General features: G+C 39.5%; 2 protein-coding genes across 12 annotated transcripts in view; one reads left to right on the top strand and one right to left on the bottom strand.

Annotated features, from left to right (window-relative positions):
- The first annotated feature begins 798 nt into the window (after positions 1-798).
- On the top strand, positions 799-15,550 carry LOC140546360 (putative methyltransferase NSUN7). The gene is made up of 12 exons (XM_072669550.1): positions 799-1,207; positions 5,171-5,229; positions 5,334-5,470; positions 6,177-6,329; positions 6,409-6,592; positions 7,596-7,809; positions 8,821-8,964; positions 9,065-9,166; positions 11,469-11,586; positions 13,148-13,247; positions 14,488-15,305; positions 15,409-15,550. Exons 1-12 carry the CDS (start codon positions 799-801, stop codon positions 15,548-15,550), a joined length of 2,580 nt encoding a protein of 859 aa, XP_072525651.1.
- Positions 15,551-17,796: 2,246 nt separating this feature from the next.
- apbb2b (amyloid beta (A4) precursor protein-binding, family B, member 2b) overlaps positions 17,797-23,210 on the bottom strand; it is a 48,885-nt gene continuing 43,471 nt past the window's right edge. For 10 of the 11 annotated variants that reach the window (XM_072670708.1, XM_072670714.1, XM_072670706.1 and 7 more), the window contains 5 exons: positions 22,518-22,605; positions 22,265-22,348; positions 22,046-22,161; positions 21,706-21,882; positions 17,797-20,789 (listed from right to left, as the gene is read on the bottom strand). In XM_072670708.1, the coding sequence (XP_072526809.1) occupies positions 20,619-20,789; positions 21,706-21,882; positions 22,046-22,161; positions 22,265-22,348; positions 22,518-22,605 (636 nt within the window). In that variant the 3' untranslated portion in view covers positions 17,797-20,618. The remainder of the gene's footprint in view (positions 20,790-21,705; positions 21,883-22,045; positions 22,162-22,264; positions 22,349-22,517; positions 22,606-23,210) is intronic. The other variant, XM_072670713.1, reaches the window with a different exon arrangement.

The raw sequence follows: 23,210 nt of genomic DNA on the forward strand, positions 1-23,210 counted from the left end.
CACATATACATACACATATACACAACAATTAGCATTGTGTGACATTACAAGAAAGTGAGTGTGTGTAAGAACCTAAAAGTTTCAACACTCTCTGAAAAAAGTACTTTTTTCCGTCTTCTTTTGACATAAAATGTATGCAATTTTTAACACAGTGGAACATTTACACCAAGTCTGACATGTCTTTTGTCTTCTGTGCTCTGTAAATGAGTCTAGAAACTCCATAGTTCTCATAAATTTCCACTCATTCTTTTTCTCTGCACCATGTCAACTTTTGCTCTCTTTAATTTCCATCCTCCACACGAGTGCTCATTATCAAGGGAAGCTATAGTTTGCAGTCCTTTGTGGACATGAACATGGACTAGGATGCACCCAGACAAGGCACATCCTACATTCAGACACAGTAATAAACACTTTAAAAAAAAATCTAATGTTTCCCAGTTCAGAAATTTACATGGCATGTGAGACAAAACATCATCTAATAGAAGATAAATCTTTTAGGAGAAGGAATAAGATAATAAATTATGTAAGATAATGCAACAAGATTGAATTCCAAATAGTTTTAGACCATTTAAAATTGAACATTCGTTATGAAACAGTGATAATTAAAAGGGCAGTCTGTGTTTTCCAATGGTGTAAAATAATGTTTCCTTTTGTGTTTTGATATGATTGTAGGAAATGCATCTGTTATGGGTGTATAACTGCCAAGTGTGTGTGTGTGCTTGCATGCGCACACATGCTTGTTTGTGCACAGGTTATTGACCTCTCGGCCCAACACTGGAATCCAGCCCTTTACCCGATATGACCTCACTGAGCTTGCTGGAATCAACCTCGCCTATTGACAAGAGAGTTTCTCCTGAAGTATGCACTCCATCTCCCCCAAACAGCCCTGTTTTCCAGTCACGTCTTCCATCTCCTGAAGAAGCTTGTGCTCTTGTGAAGGCCACTGTTAAAGCACCCTCAGCTGGGAGCGGGGCTTTGGCTGACAGAAAACGAGCCAGGCTGGGATTTCCTGACCGTGTGTACTCTCACGCAGCCCATATCTTCCAAGAGGCCCATGTGGAGAAGCCGCTGGCTAACAGAGTCATCTGTTACGCCCCCACTATACACACCCACACTGAGGATTCCGCGGAGACAGTTTGTGGAGACGATTCCAATTCAAAGTCAAATAAGCTCTGGGCATTTGAGCTGGCGTTCAGTACCCTAAAATGTAAGTGACAAATGTTGTGTAGAGATCTTAAAGTAGCCTGTACAGTTAGTAAACGCAAGCTGAATAAACTGAAAATTATTCATAGAGGCCATGAATAACCTATATATTTGGTGTATTTGGTATACGTTCAGTACGGACACCAAAATTGGCCCCCATAATATGTATTATGAAATATGTATGTATAGTGTAGTAATTTTAGGCTATCATTAAAGTTTGTCAATTACTTATTAATATAATATAAGAATACTTTTAGATACCAAATTACCATAAATTAATTGTAGGTTTTACCAATCACAAATTATAAACATATCAGTGCCATGAAATGAAACATGCACACATAAAGTACAATATATATTTTACAGTTACAGTGTGACTTAGATTCGGACATGGGATGGAAAACTACTCTATAATCCTCAAGTGAGGGAGGGAGGGAGAGAGAGAGAGAAGCTTCAAACTCAATAATACATGTGTTCAGTCTGCCCGCCCCTTAACTCCCACCAATTTGCAGATTACGAGTGTTCGTAGGTGTCGCCCTGCTTGCTAAGCTCAGCTCTGTGCATGAATTATTTGGTGGTGTAGTGTAAGTGCAGTGCACCGGAGTCGCCTGAATGTGAAATGGGGGACTGTTATATTCCAGCCCACTTTGTTCTGTGTACAACCTTGGTATTAAGTTAAATAACTGTATGACATTTCGAATCAGTAAGCATAATCTTATCTGAAGTCATGGCTCGTTCTTTCATTTCTTGCATAATTAGCGACAGTTGTGGTCATATTAAAATAGCTCTGGACTATGTGTGTGTGTGTGTGTGTGTGTGTCAAACATGTGCTCAATGCGTACATTATAATTTAATTTAAAAAAAGCAACTACAAGAACCCCCCCTTTGTTTTACAAACAACCCAACTGTTAAAATTTTCGGTAATTTGAGCAGCAAAGCAATCATTTGGGAATTCCTTAAGATGCACAATCATTGCATTTTCTGTAGGAAAATGTCTTATTAATGCAAACCAACTCAAATTCTAGCATGTGCTATTCTCTGTTGATGTTGAGGCTAGTGGGTTTGGTGCATGTCAGTTTTGAGGTTGTAAATAAATAATACAGGAGAAGGCTGTTCATGTTCAAAATATGCTCGCTATGCTGCCCAACCCCATTTTGAGAACCATGGCTATAGAGCAGTTCTGGCCATGGAGAGTAAAATACTTAGTTGACTAACAACATAACAAAGGTTGGAAAGAATGTTACATAATGCTAAATGGCAAGTACTGTCTTAACTAAATAATAACAGTTCTTGATAGCTGTGTTTTAATTAATGGTTTTCATACTAGCAATATTAGCAGTTATCAACAATTATACTGTTTTATATGCATAATAGGTCCAAATGTATATGGACACCCCTTCTAATGAATGCATTCAGCTACTTGCACCAATTGCTAACACAGATGCGCAAACACATCTGTAGAAAAAAGTCCCTGTAGAGAGGTATTGCCAATAGGATAGGACTCTCTGCAGCAGATAAACAGGAACCTATTAACACCATGCCTAATGCCAGGCATGGGCTAGAGGGGTATAAAGCCCCTCAGTATTGAGCTGTGGAGCAGTGTAACTGTGTTCACTAGAATGATGGTGATCCATCCAATACTTTTGGGATGTATTGGGGATGAGGTGGGGTGGTGATCATCCAACATCCAGACCTCACTGACGCTCCTGTTGCTGAATGCAGTCAAATCTTCACAGCAGCACTCCATAAGGTAGAAAACCTTCCATGTACAGAAGAGAGTTAGTCAAAGTAGGCTGGGATGTTTGACACTGCTGGTAGACTCATATCAGATTCAGATTTACACAATGGTCTTTGGCACACTCAAATGCAATTACTCCTTTTTGCCAATCGTTATTATCTGCTTTGTGACCTCTTCTCAATCTATGAATGTTGTACGCACATACCACTGGTATTTGTAGTCTGATCATCCTTAAGCCATTGCAGGAGCCTGAAGTTACTACCACCATAAACACACAAGGTGACTAATTGGCAATGTTTCTTTTGAAAAACTATTCATTTAAAATAGAAATAGCACACACTACAGTGGGTGTGGGTGACATGCTAAATTCAGTTTAAATATAATTTGTACAAAATGCCCACCCTAACAAGGACAGAAGTGCTTTGCAGTCTGTTTTGAGCCTGATCAAAGTCCTTCTTCCCATAGCTCCTATCTATGCTCTCTCTTCCCTCCATTCTCCTCTTTCTCCTTCTCTCTCTTTTCATCTCTCATCCTTCCTCTCTCTTCCTCTCTGCATTATTGAACAGAGTAAGTCATTTGGGATGCTCCTGACTAAATCTGCATGTTTCCATGCCCAGGCTTATCACCTCACCCTCCCTCTCCTGTGCACCCCCTTTCTCGTATTCACTTCTCTCCTGCAGCATTTCTGCTTGAGGAAGCTTTTTGATGTTCAGCACCACACACACATTTCCTCTTTGTGTGGTGGTTCCAAATATTAGCTTTGTTTATTATCTTTGCTTCTTTACCTTTATACTTTTAAAGGTACCTTTATACCCCTAAATGCTAATGAATACCAATTGTGAATTAAAGAAAAAATCGGAAGGGTTAAGGTACAGCTAATACCAAGACTCAAAAGGGAAAATTCCATGAACACGAGGAAGAACCACTAGAGGAACCTAGACTCATCCAAATAATCCATTTTCCTATGAACTGGATAGTTGAAAGAGTACACAGATTACTGAAAAATAATAGAATCTGTGGTTTTAAAGGGGGTATAAAATAGAATATTTACCCTTGGAATTGTGGTATATTGAGAGGTGCAAGGTAGTGACAAACCATGTTTTGTCCTCTTTTAAATCAAAATCAAATCAAATTTATTTGCATAGTGCTTTTTACAGCCATTGTTGTCACAAAGCAGCTTTACACAATCAATAATCAGTAAAAACACTGGAAATAAACAACATAAGAAGACATGAAAGCAAGCCAAAGTTGACAGTGGCAAGGAAAAAAACTCTCTCAGAGCAGGAGGAAAAAACCTTGAGAGGAACCAAGACTCACATGGGGGGCCCGTCCTCCACTGGTCAGAAACTATTTATAAATTGTTGATGAAGATCTTTAGCAAAACCCACAAAAAAACCTTACAGCTAGCTGACCACACAGTGTGCTGAGAGAACCACAACACAGACTCGGAAATAATTACCAAAAACAAGCACAAGTAATGGTGTTCTATGCTGTGCGGCTGTGGATTTTCTTAGTGACATAATTCAGCCATTAAAAGCAGAGCTTTGCTCAATTTAAACAGAAATTCAGTGTGTTTCATTTTAGGGTAAAATAACAGGGTGCTAAGTAGGCTTGTTAAATGGCATCTAAGCATTTTAATCCAATATGTTCAAGTCCAATACAACAACTTTGATACAAAGGACAATTTAGAGATAGTCAATGTCACATTTTAGGTAGATTTTACATCATATCATATAGGCCAACATATAGGCTTGATTTTGTTTTTTTGTTTAACCATGGTTCAATCAACTGAGACACATTTGGTGTGCTTCTTTACTTCTGCACTGGAGCTACAAGGCTAAAGTAGCTAAACATGTCTACATTTTCACTCCCTTCAAACTTTGTGAAGATTGTAAAGATGCTATATAACTCTGGTTTTCAACTATTTAACCCTGCAAAGTATTCTCTGTCCCAGCACACCTTATTCCAGGGCTAATTAGCAAGCCCTTCATGAACTGGATCAGGTGTGTTATGTTGATGCACAGAAAATACCTGAAACTGTGCAGAAGAATTAGAGCTAAAAAAAACACAGTTGTGTTATCTGTATAAACGCACAAATACACTTCTCCTTTACAATTTGTAGGTTTAAATATTCATGTCTGTCAAATGCTCTTTAAGTCCTCTTTAAGTCCATACTCTTATTAAACATGGAGTTATGATTCATATGCATTGCCATCTATCTCTTAACAGTCCAAGAGCTGCTGGAGGATGTGCTTACTGACAGCTGCTTCTATCCTTCTCAGCAAATGGTGAGTTTGACTCTTTGACTTGACTTTCTCTAAAATAATCTAGACACCATGGCCTTGAGGGGGAGTAATGGATGTGTTTGTGATTTGTTTTTTTTTTTTTTTAGCCAGATGATCTTATGTCCCTTGTGGTGGTCATGTTGTACGACCTCCAAGACAGGAAATTCCAGCCCAGGGAGCCAATGTCAGGAGAAGGGGAGGAGCCAATAGAGGAAGTGAGGCGGGTGGAGAGCAGCCTTTTTAGGTTAATACAAACATTACCTGTAACATTAAATTACCTTTTGAAATGTATTCAAAAGATGTCGTATTTAAGATGTACTGTAGGGTTAGGTAGCATTGGGAATATATACACATTCTTGACTTTTGGATTGGAAGTTTTAACTGTTTTTGAACCTAGATAACTAAAGTTGAGATCTAGCTAACATCAGCCACAATAACAGTGTTTCCTTTACAAAGGACTCATATAAAGGCACTAGTGTTTCAGATACAGATAATTGATTATTCATATTATAAATAACTCAGTTAGTAAATAACTCTAGCTATCAGCTTTTAAATTTAGCTCGGGGTTGTTTTATTTAGCTTGTGGTTGTTTCTATCATTATTTATTATCACAGTAAAAAGGAACAGCAGCAGTAAAACTTTCACATGATTAAACTTCAGCAATGGTCCTGAACCATTACTAGTTCTCATGAAAAATACACATGATGTCAGTTATTAAATTAGTTGCCAACTAATTTGGTTATCTCTTAAGCCTAAAGAGTTCTTAAGAGTACCTGAGCCTCTTCACAACTTTAGTTAGAATTAGTGTTAAGTGTTTAGTTGAGAGAAGTTTTGCAGCATTCCTTATCTATTAATACTAATGAATTAATGTGTCAAACAAGTTCCACTGAAGGCATAATCTGTTGACTTTAACAAACTAGTCTATTTAAATCTCTTTGTGTATGTATTAGTTTTAGGACTAAACTGGCAGCCTCGTTGGCTCGCTGTAGAGTAAAGCGAAACCTGCTCTCTATCGATGACATCCTGCCAAAAAATCTGAGAGAAAAACACAGCAGAAAACACAAACTACCACTGTGTGCCTGGGTCAACACGCTCAGGATCAGGTACATGCATGCACAACACAAATGTGCACACTGTTACTATTGGACTATATGTGTGTCTTCACATCATCTAACTTCACAGTGTGGAGGACGTGAGTGAAACACTGAGGCAAGAGGGCTTCATCCAGGTGGACCCACACACACGTCTAAAGGGAAGTTTGTTTTGTAAAGAGGCAGACTGTCCCGACTTGCTGCTGTTTCCACACCAGGCTCAAGAAAAGCTGAATGAGACGTTACTGATGAAGGATCATTCACTTATAATACAGGTCAGACTCTAACTAAGGCACCCCTTCACATGAAATAGACTAGAGTAAGCTCACATACAGCCATGCATAATGTGTTCCCTTATATGCGAAAACTGTTTGGTCACTGTATCTTTTATCTGCATCTTGCCAGTGTACAGTTGGACTATGGTTGCATAGTATCTGTTGATGTACAATGTGTTGGTGCTCCTCTATGTTTACATGCAGTGGTTCAGTATTGATCTAAGGCTACTATTCTCTGCTATGATTATGTAAACAGTGCAGAATGATTATCATAGTCTAACTAAAATATTTTCTAAGCTAAGCTTATCCTGATTGAAACACATGGTCCAGGCTGAAATGATAGCTGGACAGTTCAAGACAATTTTCAACATGTGAAGTCTTAGATTGGTTCACTTACTCTCTCTTTTCAAGAAACACTGTGTGGTCACAGTCGTCTGAACAAAGCATGGTTCAGTTTACTTGCCCTGGCAAACTTTCACTCGCGTTATATCTGTCATAAAGCTGGCATTCTCAGCACAAGAGGAAACAATGAGGATCTGAGTTATCAATCAAAAATCACTTAAACACTAGTCACAAACAGAAAACACAAATAGGGATTTGTGTGCCTGATCAGTTTTGGATGGATGGATTTCCTTGTGGAATGTTTGAAGCAGGTCATACAGTTCCAATGAACTGTTAAAGATTTGACAAGTTTGAGCAAAAACCTTTAGACAGTAAGGCAAAATATTGTCTGGACCTGGATCCTCCCTGACCTTGGTGAACGTCCTTCAGCGGCTAAATGAATAGCAACCATAGTTGGGTGGTGAAGACCCAATATTGGACTAGGAGAGTGTGAATTGGAGCTGGAGGGGTGTGAGAGTTGAGGTACCTCTAGGGGATGACTATTCATAGCGACTGATGTGTTGCAAATGTCAAAGTTGTCGCTGCTTATTGGAATATTCTTTGTGGTATTCATCTTTCTAATAAAGTGGCCATTCGAAAAAAATTGTGTTTTTTCTTAAAGGCTAGGTTTTGCAGTCTGGCTGTGAGTGCAGTGCATCCCCTGTTGGTGAAAGGTGCAGATATTCTGATGGTAGGATCCTTTTCTGCTCAGACTGTGGCTCATGTAGCCATTCATGCTTCTGCCTATGACGCTCGCGTACACATCTGTGGGCTCCTCTCCAACCCCAGGGACAAGGATGGCCTACAATCTGCAGTCTCTGCAATTGGCTGCAAAAGTAAGAGCCTTCCATATCCACTTGTCTAATTTTGCATGCAAAAGCACCATCATTTTACAGCAGTACACCAGACTGTTACTATGATTTTATCTTAATTGAAAGGTGATGCAAGGTGTGCTGCATAGCACACTTAAATCCCCAACTGCACTGCTATGGGTGGCTACTGCTTTTTATAAAACAGTGACAAACAGTATAGTTGTGATACAGTATCATGAAATACTAAAGAAATGATGCAATAACGTATTCCTACAGAAGCATCAGCAGCCTCTAGATTAACAAACACCAATCAGCCATGACATTAGCACCACTGACAGGTGAAGTAAAAAACATTGATTATCTTAATACTACAGTTGCTCCTGTGAAGGGGTGAGACGTATTAGGCAGCAAGTGACCAGTCAGTTGGGTGATGTGTTAAAAGCAGGAATGGGCCAACATAAGAACCTGAGCCACTTTGATAAGCACCAACTTGTGATGGCTAGACAACTGGGTCAGAACATCAGGCAGGTCTTGTGTTTTTTTTTCTGGTATACAGTGGTCAGTACCTACCAAAAGTGTTCCAACAAAGAACAACCGGTGACAGGGTCAAGGGTCTTTAATGTGATCCATAAAGGCTCCGCTTCACAACTTAAAGGATTTAAAAGATCTGCTGATAATGTCTTGGTGCCAGATACCTTCAGAGGACACCTTCAGAGGTGGAGTCCATGCCTGAAATGGTCAGATCTGCTGTGTGGGCACAAGGGCGACGTACTCAGTGTTTCGCAATAAAACTGCTAATGTTGCTAATGATGCTAATTTCATGGCTCACCAGTGTACATGCTAACACTTTTATAAACTGTATAAACATTACATAAAGATTTCTACTTGTTAAGAATATTCCTAGTGGATCTGTTCTCCTGTGTCTGGAGTTACGTAAATGACTTTGATTTTATGTTCTTCAACCAGAGGTGCAATCAGTGTATTGGCAGCTGTAACCTTCTGCATGACTAATGCATGTGCTATCTGTGTTTGAAGACGTGCAGTTTCTCTCGGATGCATTTGCTGGGCTCAATGAATGGGACTCGCACATTCAGAAGGTTCGGGTCATTCTACTGCTGCCACAGTGTACTGCTTCTGGGCTTTGTAACCCCATAGAGCACATCCTCAGAGAGGGTGGAGGTACAGCAACAGAGAGAAGTCAAAAACCCCCCAATTCTTTGCTTATTTTTTTATTTTTTTTTTTTTTGGACTACAAACTAAAACTGTCTATTTTAATCAGACAGGGAACTACTGCGGGATCTCTCTCAGGGTACCATCTCAGACACCAAACTGGAATCCTTGGTTACTAAACAGATGCAAGATCTCAGCCATGCACTGACATGTAAGACACACAAACATACACACATGTAGATGTAGGATACAAACACGCACTGTTGGGTAAGACATTGTCAGTTTTAGATCAGTATTTTAACAGAGATAAACAACTAATGTGAAACATTACAGGGATACAAAATCCTTCACCTGACAACTGAGGTTATACATAGGGCCCAGCCCATCCCTTTCCCCCATACCCTAATCACGCACTACATCTGAAGTTTGATCAGGTAGGCACCTCCTTTGCTATGTTACTGTAGCTGTTTATGATCTCATCAATGTAATTTTCTATCATTAAATATTTGAAACTGAAATAAAACACAAATATAATGAAATCCTACACCTGCCAGTTAAGGTTGCGGGGGCCGTTTATGGGCCGATCAGCAACGTTTTCATTAACAAACTAAAACCCATTGACACACCTCTAGTTCATGTCGTTGTCTTATACATTGTGAGCAACTCATCCATGACTTTTACAGTACAAACCTGGATCTGAAAACCACAGGCATATCTATAAGGGGGGTTTGAAACTGCTGTATTTTAAACCCCTCCAAATTACATTGCTCAACTATTAAGGGAACACTTAATCACCACAGTATAACACAAAGTCAGATGAACAGTTGGTATTTTAAAGTATTTCAATCTATCCATTTAGCAAGAATAGGCGGTTGTGAATCAGTTTCACCTGTTTTGGTGCCACTTAAAGTTGCACCAAGGAGGTAAGCTCAAGACAACCCCTAAAAAGGGAATGGTTTTGCAGGTGGTGTGCAAAGATAATTGCTCTCTCTTTATCCTCCTTGAATGATTCTTCTCTAGTTTAAACCTTTATTAGGCCCTGGGTTCCTCCTGGTGGAGGGTGTCGGGAGGGCATACAGGCACGTGGGGGTGCATACACACTACTGAATCACATTAAAATTGAATCAGCCTATGATTTCAAACTTTTCACTTTGCTTTTTGTTGTGATTTGGAATCAAGCCCTCAGTGGCTCATTATTTCTTTGAACGTCTTTTTATGTCTAATTGAAAATCATTGATTTTCAGTGTTTCAGTGCTTAAAATGTTTTTTCATGAAGAGACGCTGTGTTATTTAAGGTGTTTTTTTGAGCAGTGAATTAATTGGTGTAACAATTATACCCCGAATGCAACCCAAATAACCAAGACAACTGCAACAACATTTACTTTTTTAGATCAGTATTTTAGACCGGTGGTCTGCCTGTAAGGCAACTGATCAATAAAACCAACCACAACGATACCACAGAGTAGGCCAAGTACTCCTACTGGTAAGAACAGGATCCTCAATCTCACTTTGAGGTGTATATTGAGGCGTGTAAACCTAGTTGTTCTTCATTGCCCACTGCACCACCTGATGACCCCAGTGTCGGCATCAGGCTGCTCTGCGGTATCCTCACATACACACCTAGGCAAGCAAGAGCAATTACATTTGCAATGCAAGAGTAATTTTCAATCAAATGCTTTTCACTATGCAGGTGTGTGGGTGTGTCTATGCATGAAAGATTCTGAATCTCCCCAGAGTAATTCTTTTGTCAGGCCATTTTCCACTGTCTCCTAGAAAACCAGCACCTTAGCTTGCCCTTAAGCTTTGTAGATAGTAATGAAGTCCCATTTTGTATTCATATTTACATCCTTGAGTAAAACTACCACTCTCTCTGCTTTCTTATATAGCAGAAGGTAAACTAGGGTGCCCATACATCCTCTCTTTCCTTGATATGTCTTCTTTTTGGGATCTAATATTTGCATTCATTTAAAGTCACTGTTTGTTTCTACAGTCGCCACACATTTCAAGTACCTGTTTTTACAGCATTAAGCATGTGTCCAAGTCCTGCCTTCTTGCTGCTACAACTGGTCTATATGTACCTGCATCTACATGCAACCAGTGGTGAAACTGTCTTCCACCACAGCTGATTAACACAGCCCGAAATGTCTAAATGCAAACCAGTTAGGTTGGTGTAATTTATAGCCTGTCCATCACACCAGGAGGACTGAAAAGAGACTTAAATAAATGTTTATGTACTAATGGTTATTAACATATTTGCATAGTTTTCAATTTATTTAGCTCGTTCCCTCCCTCACACACACTTATTGCCATGGTCCTATCAGCTTAGGCCTACTTGAATCCCCCCAGACACAACGTCCTATCCTTGATGGCCACCCTTGGGTTCCCAGTGTCCAAACCAAAAATGGTCACCCTGGTTAAACACACATCAGTGCCATGTTGAATTGTGCTGCTACGTTAATGTGGCATGTTTCTGTTGATATTTATATGATTCCATCACATCTTCTGAACTGCAGTTCCCAAGGTGAACGCAGTGATCTACTGCACATGCTCCGTGTACAGAGAAGAGAACGAGCTGCTGGTGAGGAGAGCGCTCGAAAATGCGAGTGTCAAACCAAAGCTGCGGCCATTCAGGTACAAACCTCGCATGTGCCCACTCTTTGTCTTATTGCTACAGTTACACACTCCCACTTAGGCATTATGAATGAAAAATGATGAAAATTATGAATCATGATGAATTTTCACTATACTGCAAAACCAAAACCCTAAAACTCTTGTGTAACCGTCCTCATTTTATTTACACAAACCCAGACCGTGGCTTGTGAAAGCCTTTCAAGGTTAAACTAAATGGCTGCTTCAGGAGAATATGGCAGCAAAGCTTTAAAAAAATACATAAATTAAAAAAAAAAAAATGCTAGGCTGACAGGAAATGTTGACCAGAGGAATACGCTTGGGGAAGCTGGGGAACCATAGCCAGGGATGCCAGATGAGGCGAGTAGGTGTTAGGTGGCTAAGCTAAAAGCTAACCCAGCTGAACAGCTACAATTTATTCAGCTAGGTAACTGTGCAGAGGACAGCAACATTAGTAACATAGTAAGAATCAGAAATAATTACTGAACATTATTACAATGCTCCTGTTAGTGTTATGTGACTTCTGTGAACCTTAGTGGTGTCATAAACCAGCCAATAAAAGCTATAATTTTCAGGGGTTGTTATTTGGTATTTAGAAAGCGCATTTCTCACCCAAACAAATTATGTACTTATTTTTATACATAAATTAAATACAATATCAACGTAATAAAACTCAGAATGCTTTGTGCATATATTTTGGCATCTTTAAATTGGAGGTCCACTGATTTTTCAGTGGACTTGAAAGATCTATGTAAATTAATTTGCATTTTCAGATTTTGTTTCCTAAAAACAGTTTTAGTTTTGTTTTTATTTGGTTTCCATTTTAGTTTGTAGTGTTAAGAAGGTCTGTTCTCCACAGCTTTCTTTATGCACTGAAAAAAACACTTTGCAAATTTTTTTAATTATGTAGAATTTGTAAAAAAAATTGATTGAAATATCCTTTAATAAGATCAAGGGCCTGAACTAACCAGGTCGACATGAGGCAATTAAATACAATTAGCACTGTGCAAACTGCATGCCTAAGTCATCACACGCTTGCTATGAGTCAGTACTAGTGTAATAATCTCAAATATACTTGCTTAACATCCTCTGTCAAAGCTAACACACATACACTGTTTTGAGAATCAGTCCCAGTCACACACCGCTACCACCAATGATTGAAAACTGTCAGTAACCATGACAACAGCAGCTCCTGTGGTCCAGCATATAATAAATTGTTGCTCTTTGAAAGCTCTTTATTAGCCACAATCCTTTTAGCACTTCATGCAGCAGTTATCTGTCTAACACATACAGAAACGTATATATGCCCACCATGGAGAAGTGCATAAGTCTATAACCTCCGTCTCCAGAAGGGTTTCAGGGGCTGGCTGATGTTAATTATTGGCTATACCAGGCTTTTATTCTCCATACTCCATCTGTTTCTATACTTTCCCTTTTTTCATCCACCTTTTTTCCTGTGTGTCATGGAAATCAGTGGCCTACTGATTCTAAATCCCACTGTTGTTAGTCTGTTTCTCTTTATAGTATAATAACAGACGGCCCTGACTGTGTTCTGGTTCTATAGGATAGTGTCTACAGGATTGGGGGATAAAGAAGAGAAGTTCTTCAGGCTGGAGGAGTCAGACTCAGATGACGGCTGTTTCATCTGCGTGCTAAAGCGAGATGTACGTGTCTGATGTACCATCCCAGCAATCAGAAAGACAGGTCTCATACAAAAAAGAAATGTATGAACACAATCCATTGGCCAGTTCAGGAAAAAATCTTTATCTGACCACTCTATATATGTAGAGCTAAAAAGAAACACACACACTCAACTTTTATCCTTGCTGTGCTGCTATTCTGGGTCCTGAAAGAGCAGCTTTCCCTCTCTCTAAATAATGCATTCTTGTGTCTGACAAAATCAGCATCTACACATACACACTCCAAAATAACCATCATATAATCTTGCCCTACATACAAGTAAATGGGTGTGCATAAGGTCAAATAATGTCAAAGCTTTCACCCGACTCAGAAAGGGTAAAGTGAATTACAAACTCGATCACAAATGCTATTGGCAAGAGTTTTCACCTGTTGCGAATGTTGAAGCTAAGATACAGCAGCGTTCCATCTCAGAAATATTTTACTGACTCACCAATCCCCACACTCTACAACGAGACCAAAAGTCATGGAATCAAAGAAGAAAACTGGTTAAATAGCTTTAACGTACGTGGACATCCACTGACACTGAATCTTATGTCATGCACATTTATCTCTGATGACTGGCAGCTAGTGTCTCATGTGCAAACAAAAGCTAAAGACCTTGTGACAATGCTGGCTGAAGCTGGTAAGAGTTTGTCATTATCTACAATAAAACGAGTACTGTATGAGTACGACATGGGCTGAATTTCACTCTGCCAGGAAGAAGCCATTACTCAAAAAGAAACTAGGTTACAAAAGCGAGGTTAATGTTTGCAGATGCACACAGGGACAAAGACCATTTTTGGAGACATGCCCTTTTGTCTGACAAAACTAAAATTGAACTGTTGAACTGGCAATAATGACCATTGTTACGTTTGGAGAAAAAAGGGGAAAGCTTGCAAGTCTGAGAACACCATCCCAACTGTGAAACACGGGGGTGGAAGCATCATGTTGTGGGGTTGTTATGCTGCAGGAGGGACTGGTGCACTTCACAAAATAGATGGCATCATGAGGAAAAATCATTATGTGGAAATACTGAAGCAACTTAAGACATCAGCCAGGAAGTTAAACCTTGGGAAAAATGCATATGTGTCTTTCTATATAGTGTATGTAAACCTCTGGTTTTAACTGGAACTTCAAAATTCTGAAATGATGTCAGTTAATTCTCTGTTAACAATTTCTTGGTGCAGTGTCACAGATGCACTTTATATTTATGCACTCTAACAGCAGGAACCAGCAGAACCAGAAACTGTGCAGGACATACTCGCGCGTGCAGCAGCCAAAGGACTACTTGGCGGCCTGATCACTCTGGAACCGTCTGACCAAGTCAAGCCAAAGAAAAAAAAGAAAGAGAAGCAAAAAGCAGCAGCAGAGCTACTTCCTCCCCTCTTCCCCCTTCAAACTGCCATTTCAGACACGACCAGACTTCTAAATGACATCAGTGTGCCTGAGAGTTTGCGTTCTGCTGTCCATATCAGAGCTAACACTGTATCTGTTAATACCGTACAACAGACTTTGAACTTCACAGCTGAGGATTCCAGTGATTTTTTTTGTTCGTCTGTCATTCATAATGAAGTTTCTACCACTCTTAATCAAGCCTCTGATCAGGTTAGTGCTATTTCAGATCAGGACAGTACTGCTTCCAACACTTCAGCTAAACGAGCAAATGATCAAAAGAACAAATCCGAATCACCAAGGCGAGTGCGACGAACAAAAGTCAAAGCCAAATCCCATACTCATACTACAAAGGCACATAGGTCACCACAATCACGGAAAAGGCAGCTCCATAAACGACAGGCACACAGACAAACACATGTACGAACACACACTCTTGCATCATCAGCTGCTATCGCCCACCCACTAACACCAGCACCTCCTCCTAGCAGAAGACCAACCGCTCTAAAATCCCAGACATCACTGGAAGAGCTCCAAAAGCTGCCCAGGAGAAAAAGGCAACAGCAAGAGACTTCACAGGAGACGTTTGGCACCCGACCAGCAGCACTGGACCTCAGTGGGGTGATTAAAGTAAAGCAGGATGTCAAGATGTACAGAAAGGATGCGTTCAGAGCAATGGGGGTTGTACTTCCTCCCATCTCGGCAAGCGGTCGCACACTGTTTTCTTCAGATTTCTCCTCCCATGTTTTGCAGTCCTCCACCACTTCCTCATCTACTGGTTCTTATCTCTCCAGTGGACTCTTGCTACCCGCCACCCGTTCTGAGAGTAGAGACTCTGTCCGGTCAGGTTCAAGAGCTTGGCACTGACCTGCCGTCAAGGAAATTACCTCACTGAGAACACACAACTCCTACATCCTTGTACAAGCTCTATTCAAGCTGTTACACTTTAACTGAATACTATAGGAGATGCATAATTTGTCAGTTTAATCTGCAGCATGCATGGCTTTGTCAATATTGAGTTGTGAACTACACTTACAATAAGTAAGTAAGTTCCTTGAACTTTTGAAAATTCTTCCATTTGAAACTGTTGAGGAACCTTCAAGAAAAGGTTTTTATTGTGTACTTAAATTTGTAGTAGTAATAATAGTACCACTACACTGACTTTACAATGATATAATAACAGAAGCTGCTATTAGACAATTGATCTGGTTATTGAGAGCAGCCATCTGGCCCAGTAACAAGACCAACTGACATTTCATTTTGGGCTTTGTGTGTTATTTTGAGTAAAGTACACATTTTTTAAAACCTTTTTACAAATGACATTACAGAATTTCTGTCTATAAAACTGGTTCTGTTTTTAGTTGCAATAATTCTCTACATCCTACTGTCCTGTTATGTTTGGGGTTGAATCCAAGTAGTGTTGTCCCTCTGTACCTTACAAAACATTAGAAACCAAGCTAACTAGCTAAATCTAGGGATGCACCGAAACTGTACAAGACATTTTTGGACAAAACCGAACAGGGTTTTTATTTATTCATTTTTTTTTTCAATTTCAAATTTAAAAATTGTGTTTCAAGTGGTAAACTTGGTGCTGGAACTGATTTCCAAATGAAATGAAACAATGTTTCTTTAATATGTGCCTTTTTACAGTGGTTTTTAACAGCTGGTTGTCACCAATGTGAGCAGATGCTTGAAAGGATGTGCTGTGCTGCTAGAACATTTGAAAAGAATAGTTATCACCACAGGGGGCAGCAGAAGGCATGAAAATATTAACTGTAGTCTATAGTGAAATACAGAGTGAAATACATATGCAGCTGTATTCATGAGTGTTAAGGTTTGTGTTCAAGTTTTGTTTTTAATATACTCATCATAGTAGGCCTACACAATATTGGAAATAGCTGACATTACGATATGTTGTAGTTCTGCGATATATATTGCAAAAAAACTGCAAATTTTCATCAAACGTCACCAGAAGTCAATGATAAAATGTCATTATTTTAATAATGCACTCCAGTGTATCCAAGATTGGAGTAAAATAAATTATATTTGGCAGGTATTATTGCGTCTGGAAGATCATGGCCATGGTCATGGGAAAGGAGAGAAAGAGAATTTTTCTTTTTCAGCCAAAATATTGTAATAAATTTATTCATTTTACATGACATTGCACATCCTGTGATGTAGCCGTTGTGCAGCCATTGCGCCTACATTGTACATTCTGCATTGTGAATATGATGCTGAAACAGTATATTGTGCAGCCTTAATCATAGTATATAACTATGACTATCTTGTAACAATGTCACCAGTCAGTGGGTAGAAAATATTAAGCTAAGGATCTGACGACTGGGTAGATCATCTCCAAAATGACCATTCTTGTGAGGTGTTCCCTGTATGCAGTGGTCAGTACCTAAAAAAGTACTCCAAGGAAGGACAACGGGTAAACGGCTGTTGGAGTTATCATTAAACTTTGAGACCTTGATTATCAAAATTAACTGTGTGGAATATCCTTACGAAAGAATGCACTGGTGAGCTCATTAATCACAAAGGGACTGGTAGGCCAAGGAAGACCTCAACTGCTGATTGCAAAACAACCCTCTCTAATCTTCAGAAAAATCCTTAACTGTATGTCCAAGGAATTAGGAACAATGTTTATCAGGAGGGTGTGTATATGTATATATGAGGCTACAAGTGCAAACCACTACAGGGTCATGGGAACCTAAGGGTCATTGCTGCAATCCAATTAACTTACAGGACTAACATTTTGGGAGTCCATGCTCAAATTTGTTGTGACAGCACAATGGTGACCTACCTAATATTAGGCAGGTGGTGTTAATGTTATGGTTGATCAGTGTAAGTCATACCTCAATTTGTCTGCAGTCTATGTTTAGTGTTTGTTTGCAATGTTATACTAGCATATCCCATTCCAAACTAAAGAAAAGACCCTTGGATACTAAACTCCGCTATATGACTAAGACTTCCTCTGTTCAAGACAAAGCACTGCCAAAGGAAATCTAATCTTGTCTTAGTGTCTCTAATTCATCCATACAAATATTCTCTGCCTCTGCATACATTATAGGGACATCTACATCTACCACATGCATCACTGAAATAAAGTTTAAATAAACTGAAAAAAACAGGCGGTGGTTATTTTGATATGCTGTTTATTTTCACGACAGATTACATTTAATATGGTGTACAAATTAGTGTAGAGCAGAAGCCAACGTTTCCACAAGAATGTAAGTGTGTGGGTTTGACCAAATCTTCATATCTCTACCGCATTAGAAGAAAGCCACTGCCCTGCCTTTAAAGAGTAGAATTATCCAATCAATCTGCACATCCTTCTGCTGATCTCTGTACAAGTGCACAGAACAGATCAAGGTATTAGTTACAGAAATGCACCAAATGAATGAACTGAATGTGCAGGAGCTGTAAGGAACGGTAATTAAAAAAGGGGGAAAGGACAAGCAAAAGTGAAGAAGTGCTTATTGTTATAAATATTAAACTAATAGTTGCTCACTTTCACTCCAGTGCTACAACTGAGCATGTGTTTGAACAATGCAGACTTGGTGGACAACAAAAAACACCTGGGGGACAATTTAAAAATCAAGTCACATATAAACCTGCATAACCTCAAATACACCCTGAACTCAGACATTGCAACTTCAAATACGTAGATGTGAAAAATCTGTATGGCTGTGTAACATCTGGCAAAGTGCAAAATGTTAAAAATAATAAAACTTTTTTATGGTAACAGTGGCAGCTTCTGAAAGTGAACATCAACCCTTACAGTTTAACCAAAGCAAATGCAAAAGGATTGTGGATTTTCAGGTCGTCTTTTTTGTATTAGTAGAGTGGAGTGGTTTGTCAAAAGTGAGCAACAGTTAAAATGTCTGAGCATAGAATTGATTACAATGGAATCAGTATATACTGATACAAAATAGAATAAATAAAATAAAAAATATCATTTCTGTTCAGTACATCATCATCATCCTCTTTAGAAATTGTCCCAGGACATGCAAGGCAATGTCTTTTTCATCAAATTGTCCTCAGAGCTAAAAGAATGCATAGATTAGACACTTACGGCTCATAAACGCCCAACCCTAACCCCTTTCCCCTCCGCCTCCTACATCTAACATCCCTAAAAGACCACAAAATAAAGTCATCTTTCATCTTTCACTCTTTTTCGTCTCTTTATGTCCATTGGTTTATCTACAAAACACGTACAACGGATTTGATATTATACATTTGGCCAGAACAGGTTCACATGATGTGCCGAAGCAAAAGAATATCAGAAAAAAATAACTATGACAAAATAAAATAATCTCAAATTGGAAAAATAAAAGATAGCTTATAACGTGATAAGTGTTAGCAAAAATGTTTTATATATATATATATATATATATATATATATATATATATATATATATATATATACACACATACATACATACACACACATATATACTGTACACACACACACACACACACACAAGTGACTGCTTGGAACCCCACATTAAAGGAAGTGACAAGATTAGGACTACAACTGACATGGCAGGAAGAACTACAAACCCCAGAGTGCAGCAAGATCACAGAAACATGAAGATTGAGTGTGAAAAGCCAGGCGTTTTAAAGACACAGAGATGTTCAAGATGTTGATAAAGGCGCAGATCTGATTTTGATTAATTTGTTTTTTGTTTACAGCACAATTCAGTGTGCCCCACTCAACTGAAAGCACTGCTGAAAAAAGGAGTTCCTCCAACAAGGAGTTATCACTCCAAATGATCACCCTCATCAGCCCTCATCACCCCAAACAAGTGCGATGAGTTAAAGGGAGGGTTCAGGATGTTTGCTGAGGCATACAGGGCTTGAGTCCATCCCCATGCAAATGAATTGTCCAGTTGAAAGATGGGTTCTGCAGATTGCATCATTACATCAGCATCCATTTGGGGATTCCTTAAGGTCTTATGAAAGCAACTTTACTGCGATAATACAAAATAAGGTTAACAAACCTGCAGCACATCCCCTACTGTTACAGCTGTGTAGGCATCAAGGGGTCTGATAGACAAATAGGATTGTGTTAAGTTCAGCGGGGGGTGTACGTTCCACGCGTCTTTTAACAGCTCCAGTCAGTGAGTGCAGCAAACTGGGGCTGTCCATACAATCCCATTACAAACATCCTCTCAGTAGAAGTCTTTTTGGTGAAAGCTTTGATCTGTATTTACACATTTAACGCTCAGCATCAGTCACAGGGTTCTGAAGTTTTTGTTTTCCTTTTCTTTTTAATCCATTTGTCCATTCACCATCTCTCATCTGTCCATCTTTTCACTGATGATGATGATGGCAATGACACAGGAAGAAGACAAGAAGAAAAGAAAAAACACATGCTTTGTGTAGGAGTTCAGATGTCCTCTAAAGAAGCAGCAGCAATCTACACATATACAGTACACATATACATATACACACAGACCCATTCATGCACCTACTACGCTCAGCTGGAAATGTACAGAGGAAGCTCTAGTGAGGTTAAGCAGCTGCATCTGATATGTCCAGAATAGCACACGCATACAAACACACACATACTTTGATCTTTCTGTTGTACCAGATCCACAGGCTCCAATTTTCAGTATCTAAGAATGGGCGGGGCCTGTTTTGTGTCATGCATGAGGCAGTGTAGCTAATCATGCAGATTTAGTTTATGATTGACATACAGAAGGTGAATCCACAACAAGCTAGAGATGAAGGATCAGTGGTGTACATATAGTAAGTATGTTTAAAGATAAGTGGGTATTTGAGTCTTCGCTTGCCAATCCGCACACTTTAGCTCTTATGTCTCTTCCATTCTTTGTTGATCTTCCTCTTCGGATCCCTCAAAGCAGAGCACGTGTTCGCTGCCTTCTATGTTGAATGAATGCATGTGAGCGTGGCCAAGAATGTCTGCGTGAGTCTGTGAGTGTGTGTATGTGTGATTATTGAGGCAGCTCAGTGACTGGTCTCTTCTGCTTGAGAGTGTCGATGAGGGACAGGACGCCGCGTTTGACGCTGGTGGAGACGCGGCGCGTCACGGAGTCTGAAGGGGGAGTCTGTAAGCAAGCCTTTTGAGACGGGGGGCGAGCCACCAAACACTTCTGGTATCTCAACTGTATTAAAATGAGAAAAAAAAATGTAAGCAAGGTTGCTTTTTTATTTCCATCTTTTACCGTTTTAAAATAAAATAGGAAAAGGACCAAGGAAAGTCCTGCTGGACTGGCCTTTTAAGATTTCTGATGACCTTTAGACTGGGGGACTGTGAGGGCCATGGCAAAACCGTCAAAATCCAATTGGTGTGTGGGATAGAATATGCAAATTTGTATGTTGCGCAGCTATTATTACCAGTGTTTTGGTTGCACTTGGAGGAGTTATGGTTGTCGAATGTGTCTTGAGGAGATGGATGCGTTTACACTACTATAACGTGGTTTGAATGATTGATTTTGTATCTGGTTTAAAGGTGTCTTGGGTGTTTTTACACTTGCATTTTTATGTTGCTTGGCCTTATCCAGATATAATCCTGATACTCAAGATGCATGAAGTGACCAGGTGTAAATGGGGTCTTATGGACGGATGTTTACTTCCAGAATTCCCTGGTATTTAACTGAAATTTGCACCAGCGGGCCTTTCCGAACAATGACTATAAACAAGCCCTAGGCCTAAAAAGCCAAATTCAAGGTCAAATTTTTGCATGGTGCCGTTTCACACAAAACATTTCGACCAGGGGTGCCCAAACCTATGCCATTATACATATTGCATTTGCAGTCTAATGAAGAACATTGCACTTCCATATTCCATTATTTACTTTGGTCTCAGTTCCTGACTAATCAACAGCTGCCCAAAGTACCAATGACTGGATGGATTAGTTGACTAATTAACTTGCCTGTGCTACACCTGGTAAGCTCTTTAACTTGTACTCAAGTAAATTAGACTTCAGTACTCGTACACATGTTAACACATGTATGAAGCATCATAAATAGTTAAATAAGGATTTTAGGTTAGATCTGTGGTTAAGGTCTTGGTACTAACCATGCATGCAGCCTGCACAGCCTCTGAGACGCTGCCAGCATTAGGTTCGCACCAAAACACATGACACTCAAAATGCTGGTTGCCTGTGTCCATGATGAAGGCAAACGAATGCACATCTCTGCCCACTCCCATGAATGACAAGAAACGAACACGGCACTCCACGAGGACCTCCTCCTCCTGTTAATACATGAAATCATGTCATCAGACAAAGAAGTACTCAAAAGGATTTATATTTACATGAAAACATAACAAATATGGAGACAAATGATGTAAAAATGCTTTGTTACAGAGGAACAAGTCAGCTTAGCTTCAAAGTTGTTTGAATAAATATTGTTTTTGCCTTCTCCTTCATGACTGTGACAGTTGCATCAGCCACATTCAGAATTACTGGAGTCCAGTCATCTCGGGCTGATGATGACATCAGGGTGTCCACTGCACCATTGAGAATGTCCATGCCTGAGAAAACCGACCACGAAATAAAAAGGTATGAGTGTGTTTGTGTGCTATTTAGATGTAGACAGTGTGTGTGTGAGAGAGACACTGTGTCTATGTTGCCTACCTATGGGTCTGGTCACTGGCATCATACCAACATATAACACCTGAAACTTCTGTACTAGTTCAGTCTTTGGTGTGGGGAACTCTGCTGGAGAAGAAAGAACAAGTCTCATTAACTAACAACCTGGAGTATAATACCCTTGATTTGATTTTGATTCATTTGATTTTGTACAAATGTTATAATAAACCAAAAGGAAATATTTAAACTGCATTTCACACACACTCACACAAACACACACAAGCCTATATTGCATTACCTTGCAGTGGGACATCAAGTCCTGTGTGGCTCCTGTCCTGCAGTGATCCACCGGCCATTGCTTTGGCATTCTTACGCTCCGCCATGATCTAAGACACAGAATTTTGATTATTATACACTTGACAAATTCATACTGCATCCACAACAAAACCGAATATAAACTATATGGATTGCTATATGCTGGAGTTATTGTCTCTACTCCCCTAGATTTTGGAGCATTTCTGTGAGGATTTGATTGCATTTAGCGACAAGAGCGTTAGAGAGGTCAGGACTCATCCCAAAAATACGGGATGGAGCACCATCATTCCAGAGAACATTGCTCCACAGCTCAATGCTGAGGGGCTTTATACCCCTTTAGCCCACGGGTTCATGTTCATCTGATCCAGAGTGTTCTATTGGCAATACTTCTAAAGGACTAAACAAGCTGCGTGTGTGCATTTGTGCACACTTAAAAGTAGCTAAACGCATTCATTTCATTGAACATTTGGACATATATCAACAAGATAATGTCTTGTTGATCTCTCGTTTTCTTACTGTGTACTGATTATATAAAGCTGCTTTGTGACAACGCTAGTTGTAAGATATATACAAATACTATGACATTTTTTCATTGATTTGTTATATTGTACATCACGTCAAAACATTTACCCACAATATTAATCCTTTCTCTATAAAAGAAAATATTAAAATGTAT

Source organism: Salminus brasiliensis, chromosome 24 (genome assembly GCF_030463535.1).
Source record: "Salminus brasiliensis chromosome 24, fSalBra1.hap2, whole genome shotgun sequence".
Classification (NCBI taxonomy): domain Eukaryota; kingdom Metazoa; phylum Chordata; class Actinopteri; order Characiformes; family Bryconidae; genus Salminus; species Salminus brasiliensis.